Source organism: Hyaena hyaena, unplaced genomic scaffold, assembly GCF_003009895.1.
Source record: "Hyaena hyaena isolate Hyena2069 unplaced genomic scaffold, ASM300989v1 scaffold_96, whole genome shotgun sequence".
In the NCBI taxonomy this organism is placed as follows: Eukaryota; Metazoa; Chordata; class Mammalia; order Carnivora; family Hyaenidae; genus Hyaena; species Hyaena hyaena.
In genome coordinates, this window is record NW_024080729.1 from 2,089,128 (window position 1) to 2,106,399 (window position 17,272).

At 50.1% G+C, this 17,272-nt stretch overlaps 1 protein-coding gene across 2 annotated transcripts in view; it reads right to left on the reverse strand.

The window, feature by feature from the left end:
* The window catches only part of TBC1D22B (TBC1 domain family member 22B), a 78,170-nt gene that overhangs the window by 13,828 nt on the left and 47,070 nt on the right, over positions 1-17,272 (reverse strand). Inside the window, exons 9-12 of one of the 2 annotated variants that reach the window (XM_039235323.1) lie at positions 10,504-10,610; positions 9,983-10,058; positions 7,293-7,420; positions 6,939-7,034 (exon numbers count right to left, since the gene is read on the reverse strand). In XM_039235323.1, the coding sequence (XP_039091254.1) occupies positions 6,939-7,034; positions 7,293-7,420; positions 9,983-10,058; positions 10,504-10,610 (407 nt within the window). The remainder of the gene's footprint in view (positions 1-6,938; positions 7,035-7,292; positions 7,421-9,982; positions 10,059-10,503; positions 10,611-17,272) is intronic. The other variant, XM_039235324.1, reaches the window with a different exon arrangement.

Consider the following 17,272-nt stretch of genomic DNA (forward strand, 5'->3'; position numbering starts at 1 on the left):
CCTAGGTCATGATCTCGCGGTTCGTGGGATCGAGCCCCGCGTCGGGCTCTGTGCTGACTGCCAGCTCAGAGCCTGGAGCCTGTTTCAGTCTGTGACTCCCTCTCTCTCTGACCCTCCCCTGCTCATGCTGTCTCTCTCTCTCTCTCTCTCTCTCCCCCCTAGAAATAAAAAAAAACATTAAAAAAAAATGTAAAAATGATAGGATCAAAAAGACACAGGAGACAACTTGAAGGAGAACCCAAGGGCCAAAGCTGTGACAACCTGAACAGCAAAATAACGACAGTGTCAGCTAACCCATGAAATAAATACCTGTGAGTCTATACTGATATGAATGGATACTTGAATACATAAATGGGAGAGAAGGGACAGCTCTCCCTTAGAGTGGAATAGCAAAAAATAAATACAGAAGCAGCAGTGAATTTTTAAAATTAATTTTTAAAATTTATTTCTGAGAGAGAGAGAGAAAGAGAGACAGCGTGAGCAGGGGAGGGTCAGAGAGAGGGGGAGACACAGAATCTGAAGCAGGCTCCAGGCTCCGAGCTGGCTGTCAGCACAGAGCCTGTTCGGGGCTCGAACCCACGAACCAGGAGTCATGACCTGAGCCAAAATCAGGAGTTGGAGGCTTAACCGATTGAGCCACCCAGGCGCCCCCAAAAGAAGCAGTGAAAATAGAGAATCACCATTAGGCAAACATCACAGTAATGACTGTGTTACAGGCAAGAACCTTTCATGAATGTTAAAATAGCGGGCGAGATAATGATGAGAAACAGCAGAATTCCATAGTCTCAAAGCGTCTCTGCAAAAGATGCTTCCTAATGATGGAGGGGAAAGTAGTAACTTTACAGTGGAGAAGCCTGGGAGACCCACCGAAGTCAGGGGATCAAGGGCAGCAGGAATGACCTTCACACACCTCGTCAAGCATGAGCATCACCTCTGTGGTTTCTTCCCCAAAAGGCAGGACCCTCGACTTCATCATAAGAAAGCATGAGACAACCCCAAATTAAAGGACATTCTATAAAATAACAAATCAGTATTTGAAAGTTTTGAAAATTTGGTCATGGAAGACGAAGACTGAGGAATTGTTCCAGATTAGGATCCTGAATTGGATCCTGGTGCAGAAAAGGACATTATTGGGAACACTGGTAAAACTTAAATAAAGTCTGGGGCGCCTGGGTGGCTTAGTCGGTTAAGCGTCCGACTTTCGCTTAGGTCATGATCTCGCGGTTCGTGGGTTCGAGCCCCGCGTCGGGCTCTGTGCTGACTGCCAGCTCAGGGCCTGGAGCCTGTTTCAGTCTGGGACTCCCTCTCTCTCTGACCCTCCCTTGCTCACGCTGTCTGTCTCTCTCTCTCTCCCTCCTAGAAATAAAAATAAAACATTAAAAAAAAAAAACTTAAAAAAAAAAAAAACTTAAATAAAGTCTGTAGATTACTAATATTTTATTGACCTGAACTTCCTGGTTGGTTCATTACAGTATGGAACAGAAGATGTAACCATTACATGAATATGGGGAGGCTATTTGGGAACTCTACTATTTTTGCAACATTGTGTAGGTCTAAAAATTATTGCAAAGTAAAAGAGAGAGGATACTTTAAAAACCTGGTTTGAGGGGAGTCCCTCCTCCCCGGCCCCTCCTGAGTCTGACCTTCAGCCTCCAGAGTGTCAGTGGCTCCTAAGCCCTGAGGCTCTCAGGGCCTGGGCGGGGCTCCAGGACTTCCGGGGACGGAGGCCCAGAACACCCCTCCCTCGCTCGGGGCCCCAGCAGTTTGTACCAGAGCCCAGAACTCCCTGCTGCCTCCAGGTGTGGTGGTCTTTCGGACCCCACCTTCCCACAGAGACAAGCGCAGGGGGCTTCCCCCGGGGAAGGAGGGCGAGGACGGGAATGAGGAAGTTGAAGGCCCTTCCCGCAGGAGAAGGAGAAAAACCCAGGAGCAAGAATCAAAAAGAGGACCTTGGAGGATTTCTTTTTCAGTTTTAAAACAACCAATTTTTTGTTAAACATTTACTTTGTGAGAAGAAAGCCTGCGAGCAATTAGCAATGAAAGATGAGGCACTAGAGGGCAGGGGAAGCCCTGGAAAGGGCGAGGGGGGAGGAGGGGTGGGAGCACGGGGAGGAGGAAGAGCCTGGCCTGGGATCCTGGAGTTCAGCTCAAGTGCCCCAGGAGGTGTCTGGCCAGGCCCCCGTCAGAGGCAACAGAGCACAGTCCAAGTGTGGGGAGTGAGTCTGGGGGTCCACCGCTTACTCCCTGGTGAGCTTGAGCTAGTTACTTGCTCTCGCTGTGACTCAGTTTGCTCATGTATAAAATGGGGGTAGTTATTATGATGTACTCTATGGGACTATTGCAAGGATTAAATGAATTAAATGCAAATAAGCATTTATTTATTCATTATTTATTTATTATTTATTTTAAGAGCTTTCAAAATTTTTTATATTTTAAAAATTTTTTTAAATGTTTTTATTTCTGGGAGAGAGAGACAGTGTGAGCAGGGGAGGGTCAGAGAGAGAGGGTGATACAGAATCTGAAACAGGCTCCAGGCTCTGAGCTAGCTGTCAGCACAGAGCCCGACGCGGGGCTCAAACACACGAACTGTGAGATCATGACCTGAGCCGAAGTTGGACGCTTAACGGACTGAGCCACCCAGGCGCCCCTCAAAATTTATTTTTTAGTTTATATATTTATTCTGAGAGAGAGACAGAGTGAGCGTGCACAGGGAAGGGTCAGAGACAGAAGGAGGAGGAGGGGGAGAGGGAGAGAGAATCCCACGCAGGCTCCGTACCATTAGCACTGAGCCTGATTTGGGGCTCAAACTCACTAATGTGAGATCATGACTTGAGCTAAAGTCATACATTTAACTGACTGAGCCACCCAGGTGCCCCAACACAAATAAGCACTTAGATTATGCCTGGAACATTACAAGTGCTAAGACTTACTTAGTTATTAGGTGGAATCTTATGAAACGCAACATCTGACTGTTTGGACCTATAAAAACAAGGTTGTAAACTTCACCCTGTATTATCATCATTATTCCATCACACCGGGCCAGGCTGAGGGCCAGGATGGCCGAGGGCCCCCATACAACGAAAAAGCCTCAGCCCAGCCCTGTTAGAATCTCCCATTCCGAGCAGCCCACAGCTCAGAGGACAGGCCACTGTGCCCCACAGTGCCTGTGCACACACTGTCTGAGGCTCCCTCGCTCTGATCAGAGGTCTCAGTAAGGAAACCTCTTCAAGTGATCCTCCTGTCCTCAGCTCTGGGGGGCCTCTCTCTGGGGCGCCTCTCCCAGGCAGCATGAGCCCAGATACCTGCTCAGCCAAGGAGAAGCAGGCGCCCTTCCTTCCGGGGGCTTCCACTACAGCTGGGACACTGCCCTCTGCCCCAGCAACACTGCCCCCTACCGCCCCCAGTCCTGTTTGTTCATCTAGTTTGGCAGCTCTCTCCGCGGCTGGCCTAGCACGGTTTACTCTGGTAAGTTCCACACCACTTAGAGACCTGGGTTCCTAAAACTTGTCTTCACGGCTTCTCAGACTTGGGAGTGCATTTCAGGAAACAATGTTAATGATAATGAGCACCCTGTTCTGAGGCTCTAGCCCAGGTACGCCATTCTAACCGCTTCACACGTATTAACGATTTAATCCTCATAACAGCCCTAGAGGTAGGTACTCACCCCCATTTTATAGGTAAGAAAACTGAGGCCTACAGAGTCAAGTTACTTGCTTACAGCTGCAGCCCTAGAAAGGCAGCAGAGCTCAGATCTGAGCCCAGGCAGTCTGGCTCCACGGACCATGGCTTTACCACTGTACTATTCTGCATAGTCCCCAACTTTAGAAGGAGGGTCTCTGCTTCCCCCTGAGCCCCCCCCCCCCTACTGGGGGCTCTTCCCAGTCTCCAAGGGTGACAAAGGGCCAGGCTGCTGAAACCACTACAACTCTCTTTTATTTCTGCAGTCATTTCACCTAATTTTTCTTCAAGTTGCTGCAGCTGCTTGGCCCTAAAACTTCTCTCGTCTAGGCTGGGCCAGCTTGGCTTTCCGGGGTGCCTGTATTCATTTACCAAGCTTCCTCTGCAGTGACTTAAGCACAGGTGGCCCTTCAGCAGTCAGGCTATGCACGCCTCCCTTCTCTGCACAGGTCATGGTGGCTCACAACCTCGCACCATGCACTCGTACCTGCGCCACACGTCTGTCTCCTAAGGGACACTGCCCGTCGATCTTAATACAGCCAGGCGCACGGTTTCCTTTCTTAGCCAAAAAATTATGGGACTGTGGGGCTGGGAGGAACTCTGAGGATTATCCAGTTTAACTGACCATTCTATTTTGTCTAAGAGAAAGAGGGGACACTCCTCGAGCAGGCTCGTCGAGGTGTTAATACAGCAGCAGGCACAGATCCTTATTGCCATCCTATGGGTTACTGCAGAAAGCCCTCAAATCCATCAGAGAATCGAATGTGCAACCCAGGAAAGAACATGTCTAAGTCTAACATGGTTTAAAGTCGCAGGCCGGTGTGGCTCTGTATTCTGCCAGGGTTGTGAATCGCTAACAGCCATTCCAGGAATCACCTCCACCTCCCCGAGCTAATCTGGGAAGCACTTTTATCACATCTGACAAAGCCTCTGAGCCTGGCTCATGATAACTAAATTAGGCTTCATGCTCTCGATATCCTGCTCTACCTCAACCACATTATCAAAATTGATGGCTCACCCCAGCACGCGGCCAACCCGGCCCCCGTGTGCTCATCCATCCTGGGATGTCACATATGCTGCCCGTTGGCAGAAGCCGTGTCTCCTCGTCAGCTGCGGTGGCCTAGGCACCACAGCCAGTGCCTGCTCACAGAAGCCCACTCCCTCCTTTGCCTTCCAAAGCCCATACTTGGGCAAGCACGGTCCTGTCTTTCTATCTGCTGAAGAGACTTCTGTTCTTTAACCACCTAACACCAATTACAGAGAGGTCCGGCTCAGGGCTCACACAGAGAGGTGCTGCTGCTCTTGAGAACACCTCTGTTATTAGTTAGAATGCAGAAGAACATTTGACCTTCTTTGGCTTTTCCCCCTTGCTTTTAAAAGAGCTTTATGCCCATTAAAAAAGAAAGGAAGAAAGAGAAAGGAAACCCCTCAGTTGAGAAATGTGCAAAGCAGAAAAAGAAAAGCCCACTGCTGCCCCCAGAGATAATGACCATGAGCAACCTCCAGGCCTTTGTGTCTGCAGACTGCAGGCCTCAAGATCTGTCTCCTTGACCCCGACTCCCCATCCCCCTCTCCCGGACCTCCTGGAGCAGCTGCCTGGCTTTCCACTGCCCACCATGTGCCCTTCGGTCTTCTTCACGTTCCCTGGCCAAGGCTTCCCGGACGCCCCACCCTCCCCAGCCGGCCCCTCTGCCTCCTTTGCTCTGTCCACCTCTCCCCGCCAGCCCACCCCCGGGGAGGTGTGCCAGGGCTCAGTGCCCAGCCTCTTCCCTCTTCCGTCCACACTCACTCCTCTACTGTCCCGGCTTTAAGGACCAGCTAGTTGAACACTCCTACACATGTGTCCGGGCTCTCTCCTTCTCCAGCTCCAGCTCCTAAGATTTTTTTGCCTACTCTAGATCTCCATTTGGGTGACTAATGGCATTTCCAATTCGACATGCCCAAAACTGAACTGAAATACCTCCATAAGCCTGCTCCTCCTAGACCCATCTCATGAACGGAGTCATCCAGACTCATCCCTCTCTGTCCTGGTCTATAACCAACGCATCGGGAAATCCTCTTGGCTCTATTTACAAAATATTAAGCAAGACCTGCCCACTTGTCACAGCTCCACTGGTGCCATCCGCCATCCGGGTCCAAGCCACCCTCCTTTCTCACCTGGAGGATCCTAACAGCCAGTTGGGCGGGCTCCCTGTCTCCACCTTGGTCCACACCTACAGTTTACATAGAAGCCAGAGTGGCCCTCCTCTGCTTAAGACCCTCTTACGACTCCCCTTCCACTGAGAGTAAAAGCCAAAGTTTACAGTACCTACAAAGTCCTCTGTGATCTAGGTCCCTGTGCTTCTCTGGCCTCACCTCTTCCTACTCTGCCCCTGGACCACTCTGCTCCAGGCCACACTGGCCACCACCATGAGTCCTTAAGTAGCCTGAGCATACCACTGTCCCCTCTGCTTGGACAGTCGTCCCCGACATGTCCATGACTCCCTCTCTCACCTTCCCCAAGCCTTTGCTCAAACGTCACCTTCTCAGTGAGACTATCCTACTGTATTTGAAATTGCAAACTATCCCTTCCCTACCACCTAATAATCCCTTTATCCTGCTCTACTTACAGAACATTTTTCCGGGGCGTCTGGGCCACCAGTGCCTAGCACAGGGCGGGCATGCAGCAAATGCTCGTCAATGAATGAATGAGACATCGCTTAGGCCTGCCTAGCTGCTCTACAGCCTTTCTGGCATGAAAAGAAATCTCTACGTGTGTGCAGCCTTAAATATATTATATACTTAAAAGTATATAATATATATAATATATAACATATAAATATAATTCATTTATATATAATTATTCTTTTTTATTCTCTCTCTCTTATATACATATGTATGTATGTATAAGCTTATTTATTTATTTTGAGAGAGATAGAAAGAGAGAATCCCAAGGAGGCTTGGTGCCACCAGTGCAGAGCCCAACTCCGGGCTTGCTCCCACAAACTGTGAGATCATGACCTGAGCTGAGTTCAAGAGTCAGAGGCTTAACTGACTCAGTTACTCAGGTGGCCCAAGACCCTTTCCGTACTGAAGAACCCTGGGGCTCACTGACTTGGCCATTCTGCCAACTAGAAGAGGCAACCTCGTCTGAGCACTGTCTGCCTTCCTCCTCTCGGCCAGGTCCCTGCTGTGGCGCCTTCTATCTGAGCAGCCCCACTGACGGGGCAGCTCCCACTCTGATGCTCATCCCGGCCCAGGATGAGCCCCCGGCCACTCACCTGAAAGTCCTCCTCATCCAAGATCTCTTTTCTCCACTTGATCAAGAAGGCTGCACACACGTAGAGATGAAAGTGGGAGAACCCTTCCGGTTCAGACTGGGAAGGGAAAGAACAGTTAGGTCTCCAATATGGTAAGGAGCTGGCTCTAGTCCTCTCGGCTCCGGCCCTCTTGCACGGTGGGAGCACAGAAGGCACCCTCTTCACAGCTGGGCACACAGAGAGGCCCTGCCCATGAGGCTAAGGCAGACACAGAAGCAGAAAGAAGGTGGAGGTTCTGAGCAGCTACACTGCAGCAGGGCAGGGAGCTGGGGGCCTCAGGACAGCCTGGCACGGACAGGGCCGAGCCCCTCATACCTGGTATGTGTCCCAGAGGCGGATGGTGCAGCGAAGGGGAAGCTCCCGCATGAGCAGGTTGTTCATCCAACGAAAGGCAAACTGTAGGTATTCGACCTCGTACCTCCTGAAGTGATTATGTACCTGCTCTGAAACAGAAAGTGTCATTGGCCCCAAGACCACAACCTAGGAGACTGGACCCTGTCACATGACAGGGTCACATGAGCCAAAAAGCAGTTTCTACCTCCTCCTCCTCCCTCCCCCGTCTCCTGGGGAATCCAGGAACAGAAGGGCCAAACTGGCATCTGACTGTCCTTTACGTTTGATTCTACCATCTCACAGCCACACTGCACGGCTAACCTGGTCCCACACATGGTAAAACCATTTTAACATCCATGGTGATGCTCCGGGTACCTTTCTTCCCTCACAGGGCTACTCTGGCCAGAAAGCAGCAGACGTGAGGTTCACTAGACTGCTTGACCCCATTATTCTTCAGAGAAGGAGCCAGAATGGAAAAGAACCATGGGGGTCACCTTGGCCATCCTCCCGCCAGTGAGGACTTCCTCCTCAGCAGCCCTGACAGATGGCAGCCAGCAGGGACTTCGACACTGCCAGAGAAAGAGGTTCACTGCCTCCACCAAGGGCAGCCTCTCCCACTGATGTATTAAGTGACGCACCAGAAAGTGCTTGGCTGTTTTCAATAGAAACTAGCTCCTTTCCTGACTCCCACCCTTGGTGTTTGTGTGGTATTCTGGAACAACCCCAAACAAACCTGATCCCTGTTCTACACGACAGCCCTTTAAATAGTGCTTAACCGCATTAACAAAAATTATTATCCTCCTCGGTTTCCTAATCTAGAAAATGCAAATAAGCATTCATACCTCAGAAGGTTCGGAGGAGGAGAAAATGAGAAGACAAAAGTGCTTACAGCAGCACCTGGCATGTGGTGAATACGTAAGACATGCACTTTTTTGAAAGAATAACTAATAACAAGGGTTATTCCTGGGGAATAGGATTTAAGGAGGGGGGAGGCTGTTTACTTTTATTGCATGTTTCTCCGAATTGTCTTAATTATAATAACGTGTATTACTTCCATGACTCAATGGAATAACACAGATATGCACCTTTACAAATCCACTAACGTAAAGTACTATTTGCGAGAGCAGGAAAAACAAGGGGAGGGCAGACAGTGGCAGAAACCACAACCTTGTGGGCGGAAGGATGAGGAATACGAGAGGCTGAATGTTGGCCCTGTGCTCTCACGGCTGGGTCAGGGCAAGAAGACAAAGAGGGAAAAAAACAGCCTACAGATGCCGTGTCGGAAACAACTGTAAATCAGCAAACAAGGCAGGAAGACTGCAATCTTGTAGTGAAAGGAAGCTGGAGTGAGTGGCACAAATCAGGGAAGGTTTTCAAGAAGAGAGAAGCAGTGGAAGGAGAAAGATCAGCAGTTTTTGTATGGGGCGGGGGAAGGCGATGCTTTGGTGAGCCACAAAATCCACACAGAAAGCCAGGAAATGAAGTTTATTAGCTGTGTAGTGTCTGGTAGAATCCTAAAAAAGCTTTACAATGTAAATGGGGCTAGAGAGCCCACTTAACAGAAGACCTTGCTGTGAGGCTCTAGGCTATCTTCATGAAACTTAATTCTTTTTTTTTTTTTTAATTTTTTTTTTTAATGTTTTATTTATTTCTAGGAGAGAGAGACAGCGTGAGCAGGGGAGGGTCAGAGAGAGAGGGAGTCACAGACTGAAACAGGCTCCAGGCTCTGAGCTGGCAGTCAGCACAGAGCCCGACGCGGGGCTCGAACCCACGAACCGTGAGATCATGACCTAAGCGAAAGTCGGACGCTTAACCGACTAAGCCACCCAGGCGCCCCTCATGAAACTTAATTCTGACCTCTCTTTCTGGGCCTCCGTTTCTTCATCAGTCAAGGGCAGGGCTTCCCAAATTGCCTTTTCTAACATTCCATGATCCAAGCCAGAGCCAAGGGATTACTGTAGGGCTCTTGCTCCTCAGGGACCTTCTGTGTCGGGAAGAGTCATGTCTCACTTCTCGTCCCCCGCCCCAGCCCAAACCGGTCATGGAGAGCTCCGGAAAGGCCTGTCAGATCCTCCTCCTCAAGCCAGACTTAAGGATCCTGAACCAAGCCCAGGAATTCCAAATGGCATCACCACCTGAAGGACAAGGTCAGCGTGCAGCCTGATGCTAGAAGCCACAGGAGGCTTCAGAGCAGGAGAGGGACGGAACCAGGATGGTGTTCTGGAGAGATGAGGTTGTGTGACAGAAGGCTTGGCCGAGGAAAGAGTACAGGGGAGGCAAGTCCTTCTGGGAGGAGGCTGTAGAAATCCAGGCATGGCTGGATCAGAGCTGTGGCTAGGGAAATGGAGAAGGGCGAATCTGAAGAGAAGAAAAAGGGAGGAAGGGTTGGACAAAAGAAAAAAAAAAGGGTGAATATGAAGAGAGATGCTAAAGAGAATGGACAGAACTTGGTGACAGAAAACAAAGTGGAAAACAGAACCTGAGGGACCTGCAGACTTCTCGCCTCCCCTTCCTGCTGACAGGCGGGAGACGCGGGTATGCCAACAGCACAAAGATGACTCGGACAGGGTCGTGGCAAGGAAGGGGGCAGAGGAGAGGCCCCACCAGCACAACTGGCTTGTGTCAGAATCGTACTGTGTTACTGCAAGAGAATTCTTCGTCCTCCAACCTACCATCAATCCGGCTGACAAGCTCTTCCAGCGCCTTGACCTTCTTCTGGATCCCTGGTTGTGCAAAGGTGTAGTTATCCTGCAAATGACCCAGAGCCCGGGATGAACAGGGACTCCAAAGGCGTGCTACCGCTCTCGAGTCCACTGAAACACATTTAGAAGCACAGGCTGGTTTTCCACAGCGGGTGCCGGGGGTCTACAGAACAGCGGGGGGTGGGGCAACCCCGACGGAGCCCTGCCCTGTGGACGAAACACCACGGGGCTCGGGGTATGTGGTAGCAAGGAGCGGCGCACTCTGACGACAGAGCGGGCCAACATGGAGACTTTGTTAGACTCCAGAGGACGCCAGGCCGCTGCCTTTGGAAAGCTGTAAGGCCAAGGAGAGAGGTAAGGATGGGTGGGCCAGAGCGAGGAAGAGCCATGCTGGGCGGGGGGACTGGCTGACGCAGAGGGGCAGTGAGGCGCTCACAGGCCTGCAGGGAGGCCCTGGGCCCGGGCAGCCCGCATGGGCAGAGCCAGCTCACCTGGATCCCATCTAGCAGCTTGCTCATGCACCAAAAGCTGTCGGCTTCAATGCTTCGAAGCACGTCCTGAGACAAGTTGGTCACGTCAAAGTTCTCCACGTCCTCTTCTGTAAAACAAAAGGTGAAGGAAGTCCAGAGGTCTTCTCTGAAACGTGGAGAAAGATAGAGACTGCTATCTTCCACGGGGTCCTGCAGGCCAGGGGAGAGCCAGGCTAACGTGATGCCAAGGAGTAAGGGCATGCCCTCCTGCCCTGGTCAGGAGAGCAAGTGCGTCCCAGGAGGGCTCTACAGGGTCTCGTTACAACACTGAACGGGCCGCTACTCCTCACACCAGTTCCACTGGGTCCGGCATATCTTTCCCTTCTGCATTTGTTCATTCGATTGCAGAAAAAGATATTTCAGGCCTCATGTTCAGTGAGCTATATACCCAGACCCCTGGAGATGGTCTGGAAAAAGTCTTTGATTTCAGAAATTCAGTGACCTGTCCGGCATACTCACACTTGCATAGAGTGAGAAACGTGGGATCGGATGGGCCCCACAGTTCATTTTAAAGACAGAGTCTCCATTCTGACAGGGCCACTTCTGAGACCACTCAGAAATGAAGATGAGGCGGGTAGCCCAGACCTGACGGAGCCTCTGGGACTTCATTTCACTAGGTTGGTAGTACCTAAACCGGGTTCCGTAAGACCTCAAACCTATAGGGTACTCCAGAGGAAGGGGGCTCCACAGACAAGTATGGGTGAGAAACAGTGCAATCTCATCTTGGAGACTCACAAAGATCATAGCATACAAACAGACTTGTGAAATTATAACAAATTCTGCATTAAGTAAATCTATTTAACCTTATTTATCTAGCACTTCCCAGGCTTCTTTAACCACAGGACCTCTTTTATTTATTTTATTAACAAATTTTTTTTCTTTTTGAGAGCAAGAGCGCGTGCATACATGTCTGTGGGTGGGGGAGGGCAGAGAGGGAGAGAGGGGACGGAGGATCCCAAGCAGGCTCTGTGCTGACAGTAGAGAGCTTGATGTGGGACTCTAACTCCAGAACCACGAGATCATGACCTGAGCCAAAGTCGAACAGTCACCCACTGAGCCACCCAGGTGCCCCGGGACCTCTTTTAAAGAGAACCATCTATGAGCCTCTCATGGAAACCCCACACTGAGTATCAGTAGTGAGAAGTGGTCTGTCTGGTCTGAGACCCCAGTGGGGAGAACATCAGGAGTGCTCTGGAAACCCGAAGAAGGAAAAGGCCATGGGATGTGTCCCTTCTGCCACCGAGGTGGAAGTACTAAGAGGCTCTGCCTGCCCAACACAACAGGCCACCTCAACCCAGAGGCCCCAGCATGCCTGGCAGAGGCCACACGTGGAAATGTCCAGGCTTGAGTTCTGTGTCAAAGGCAGCTTTTCTCCCTACACCCACAGCCTTCTTTTGAAAACAGGATGTTCACTGCAGTCCCGGGTGCTACAAAGACACAGGCATCTGACAACGTGTCCTCAGAATCCAGCCCTTTCATTTATGAGGATTCTTACTAAGACCTACAACTAACCCCCCTTGGGACAACGTGTCACACTTTTCAGATTTTCATTTTGTATAAACAGCATTTTTAAATGAACATCAGGGCTATAAAAACCCTTTTGAGGGGGTTTGTCAGAAAAGCTGTAACCCTGGGGTGTCTGGGTGGCTCAGTCAGTTAAGTGTCTGACTTTGGCTCAGGTCATGATCTCACGGTCCTGGGTTCGACCCCCACATCAGGCTCTGTGCTGATAGCTCAGAGCCTGGAGCCTGCTTCGGATTCTGTGTGTCCCTCTCTCTCTACCCCTCCCCCACTCGTGCTCTGTCTCTCCCCCTTTCAAAAATAAATAAATCTTAAAAAATATTTTTTAAAGACAAAAAGAAAAGCTACAACCCTGGAAACAACATAAACGCTCGACTCCAAGTACAGCCACAGCTAATACGTGTCAAGTGCTAACGGTGCCTGGCACACAGTAGGTACAATATAATTTATTTCAGATGAAGCTTATTTAGAATTTGTAATGACACAGGAAAGTGTCACAGTGTTAAGGGAAAAGAGCAAGACAGAAAATTATTTATGGTATGCTCTCAACTACTGTACATACAATATTTATGTGTGCTTATAGAAGCACAGAGGAAACACAAAATACATCACAAGGTTTACAGTGTTTATTCCCTAGGTAGTAGGGATAAAAGATTTTTATTTTCTTTAAGCTTTACTAGACTTCTCAAAATTTCTACAATAAGCATAATTTTTATAGTCGGGGGAAAAAGCATACATTATTTTAGAAAAGAAAGGGCCACAATTGACTACACCTGTCTTTTATCACCAAAAAGGAATAAAGGTTTTGTAAACTAACACAAAACTTGAAGAAACTAAGACTTCAGATAACATATAAAAGGTCCACTTGAGAAATCACATGAAAAAAAAAACACCTTCTAATAGCATCCCCCCCCGCCAACTTAAACACCTACTATGTGCCACACACATACTATTAAATAATACTGAGCTCTAAGACCCAGTTCAGAATCTTCCTCTTTCTTTGTGCTTCGTGTTACACGGCTGAGACCCTGTCCGTGCCGCGGTGTTGCGCGTACTGCTTCCACACCTGCTCCACCATCATACACACCCGCCCCCCCGGGGACGGACACCCAGGTGCCTCCGACTCCCACTACCACAGACAAGGCCCTGAGAGATGGCCCCCTCCAGCCGCGTAAAAGAAGTGTCCCGGGCCCCAGGCTGAGGAAGCCTAACCCACCATCTGGGCCGCCCGCACTGGGGGCCGGCCCAGCAGTGCCTGAGGAGAGTGCCACTGCTCAGCCTAACTGCCCTAGGCTGGAGCCCCCTATCAGAAAGGGGTCGTAGGAAACCTCTAAGACTCACAAGGAAGGCTTGAGACAAAACTACTACATTTCCCAAATGAGGATCCAGAACTCCATAATCATTCAAGGAGTCTTCTCCAACTGGGGCGCTCCGCAATTCCAGAACACCGCAGTGGAAATGCAACTGGGAAGGGGAACTACCCACCGCAGAGTGACGATGGGGAGAAAGAGCCTGAGTCCCCGAGAACAAAGGGGAGCACAGTGACCGTATCAGCCTTGGCAGCCTGTAGGGGTTTTCACCAGACTGAACGGCATGTGTCTAAGAGTACCGGCGCTGGAGCCAGACTCCAATCCTGGCTCTGTCACTCGCTAGGTGTGTGGTTTTGGGCAAAGGACTTTACTTGGGTGCCTCAAATCCTCCTCTGATAAGGTGGTAACAGCCTGCCAGGTCACAGGATGCTGGAAGGACTAAGGAAGTTAACACATGAAACATGCTATCAACAGTGCCTGGCACCAAATAAGCGTGATGTAAATGTTAGCCGGTATCATCGTTACTAAATGAGGTACAACTAAACTTCTATCTCTGGATCCCCTATTACTTTGCATCCACCTACTTCCAATAGGCATCCTAATTTTCAAAGCTCTCCATTTCCACCATTTCGTCTAAAGGAGGAAACATGTAACCACGAGAGGTCTTAGGTTGCTAAGATGCCACTCTCAGCCCACTAGCTGTACCAATTCCAAACCTTCAGCTGTCCAGGGGGCAGAGGACTGACAGACAAGATGCTGAGCCCTCTCTGGGGGCCTCGTGTCGGGGGCCGTCTCCCCGTGTGCTGCCTGGAGCCTGGCCTGCGCGTTAGCCCTCTGCTTTCACGGACGGTGGGACAGCTCACCGCCTTCGTTCTAGTGGGAGGAGCGCTTCGTTCCAGCGTCCTGCCTGCTGCAGGAAACTCACACAGCCAGTCAGACACCGAGAGCTGAGCGCACCAGCAAACGGCAGCAGAGGCAGGCAGGCCCAGATGCTCTCTGAAGAGCTTCATTCAGCACAAACAGTCTGTTCAGAAGGATCATTAAACATTCCACTTGAGAAAATCCAACACATAATTGAAGCGGGAACAGGAAACCACGCCAGAAATGGAGTCTCGGACGAGGGCAGCGTCTTTGTGACAGAGCGTTACGACGGCTAGGACTCCGGCTGCAGGCAATGAGATTTTACGGCTATTTTAAAAGGCAAAGCATCCAAAAAGAGTAACCCAAAAGCTCTTTGTAAGAATCAAATTGCCCACTCTGGCCTCGACAAGAGCACGTCCATTTATTAGCTGATAAAATGTACTTGAGCGGCGACTCCAATCAAGTGTTTACTTTTCGGAGAACTCCACGTCCTGGGCCTGACATCAGGCTCATGAATGTCTCAAATACTCCCCGACAGCTTTGGGAAGAAACTGGTTCTGCTTAAGCTGACAAGAGTAACTTGTCTCTTCGCCACTCTAAGCATTTCCCAGGAACCATCTGTGATTGCGGGGCAGTTTCTAGATGCTGTGATCTGTTGGGGCAGAATGCTGCGGGCCGAATGGAGGGCAGGAGAGGAGGCAAGGTACAGAATGCAGACAGCCTTTCTACTTGGTTTGCCTGATCCCTGCCTCTATAGTTTTAAAACCAGATGCATATGAATACCCGATGTAATATTTTCTGAACACAAAAGGAAACCGAGGAAAGGAAAAAATAAAATTTTGGTCACCCATCTAAAGCAGCTCTTAAAACAAGAACTTAAATATTACATCCAGAAAAAACACCGCTTTGAGAAAAGTGTCAAGGAACCCATCTGACCACTTGTAATTATTTTTAAGTGGTTCAAAATGCCACATAAACGTATTACTGGACACTATGCATCTGGCATTTTCAGGGAAGTATATGATGGCAGCGGCCAAGACAAGGGTGTCACTGCAAACCCTCGTACGGAGGGGGCGGAGGGGCTCCCGGATAAATCCTGGAAGGTCAAATGACCGGAGAGAGCAAGGAGGGTAAAGAGGATTGGTCTCCTGAAAGGAGAAGGTCAGACGAAAGACGTCCTCTGAGGCTCTGACAGAGCAGAGGCCCGCAGGGAGTCAGCTCTGGTTCACGAGGACCACACTGCAGGCGGAGAGAGAGGAGGCGTGCCGTCTGGGAGATGCAGGGAAGCAGCTGACCAGCCAGCCCTTCCTGACCCGGCAGCTGTCAGTGTAGTGGCTAAAAGGTAACTATTAACTCGGAATGATACATGAGCTCTGGCTGTATGCTTCTTAGTGTGGAGTAGCCTGTGTAAGTGTGAGGCATGATACTCTGGTTAAAATCACTTTTACAAATCAATGTACCACATTTTTCTCTATTTTCCTGTATTACTTTTAGTTAGCAAACACTAGGAACTACTGGTTAACACAGCCTCTGGGCACTGGCTGTAGGAGCCCAGATTGCACAAACCCAGACTATATGAGTATTTGGGTTATGGGGCAAAAGAAGAGCAAGGTCCAGCACCCACTTCACCTTCTAGGACCTGTCCAAGGACCACCCACAGGGATAGGCAGCATGTCACCAAGACACTGTGGATGTGAACAGGCTTGGGGAGTCCAGGGCCCCCAATGGCAGCTGCTCAGAGGCTCTTCATCTGGGCTCAAACATCTTGAATATGCCAGCCATCACAATTTCTCCTCTGTTACAATTTCTCGCTTACTCCTGGGTCAGACGCCAGAGAGACAGAGCAAGCAAGCATGTGTGACTTATCTCACTGCCAGTGAGAGAGCAGGCCAGGTCTCAAGGATCCAGAGATGACGGGCCACAACCCACCCTCGAAGAACTTCCCTCCTACATGATAGAAACCCAGCACTGGACATCCCACCAAATGTACACACCGCTCTCAAGTATCAGCTGAAAGTGGTTCAGCTCACGCCCTGGCAGGGCTACATCACACAGGTGTGTGTTGCCAGGAAGAGCCTCAGATACTCCTCAACTGCCCATCATGTAGAAGACTGCTTCATCTATGAAGACAGGGCCGGGAGGCATTTTGAGGAAAGCATCTAAAAACGGTGGGCACTAAAAAATTCAACATCAGGGCACCTGGGTGGCTCAGACAGTTAAGCATATGACTCTTTAAAAATTTTTTCTTAATGTTTATTTATTTTTGAGAGACCGAAAACGTACAAGCAGAGAAGGGACAGAGAGAGAGGGAGACACAGAATCTGAAGCAGGCTCCAGGGTCTGAGCTGTCAGCACAGAGCCCGATGTGGGACCCGAGCCGAAGTCAGACGCTTAACCGACTGAGCCACCCAGGCGCCCCTAAGCATATGACTCTCGACTGCAGCTCAGGTCATGATGTCACAGTTTGTGAGATGGAACCCCGAGTCAGGCTCTGTGCTGCTTGGGATTCTCTCTCTCTCCTTCTCTCTCTCTGCCCCACCTACCTCCCCAAAATAAATGAATAAACTTTAAAGAAGCTTTCTTTAAAAATATATATATTGTGCTTCACTTTATAAAGCAAACACGTAATGTCCTCCAAAGACAGGAAGGAGAGCTCACCATTACTCAAGAAGCTTTGTCCAGTCCCATCTTTGGCCCCCACCCCACGGCAGCCAGGGAACAGGAGGAGGAGGGTGGACAGCGCACGCAGAGAGTCAGACAGGAGATGGAGAATAAAGCCTCCCAGAACCGCAAGCATGGAGCTGGGGTACAATCCACACAGCCCAGGACCGAGACGCGGCCGCAGTGGCCCTGTGCCGGGCTGGGTATGCGGGGGGTCATTAACAACAGCCCCTTTTCTCTGAAAACGAGTGTTAACTATCAGAAGCTAACTGCATGGCCAGCCCCTCACTGCCTCCAGGACTTGGCACGAACACCCTCTCCCGAGTGTGACCCTGGCTCACCACCCTGTTTAAAGACCACTCCCATTTCCCCTCTCG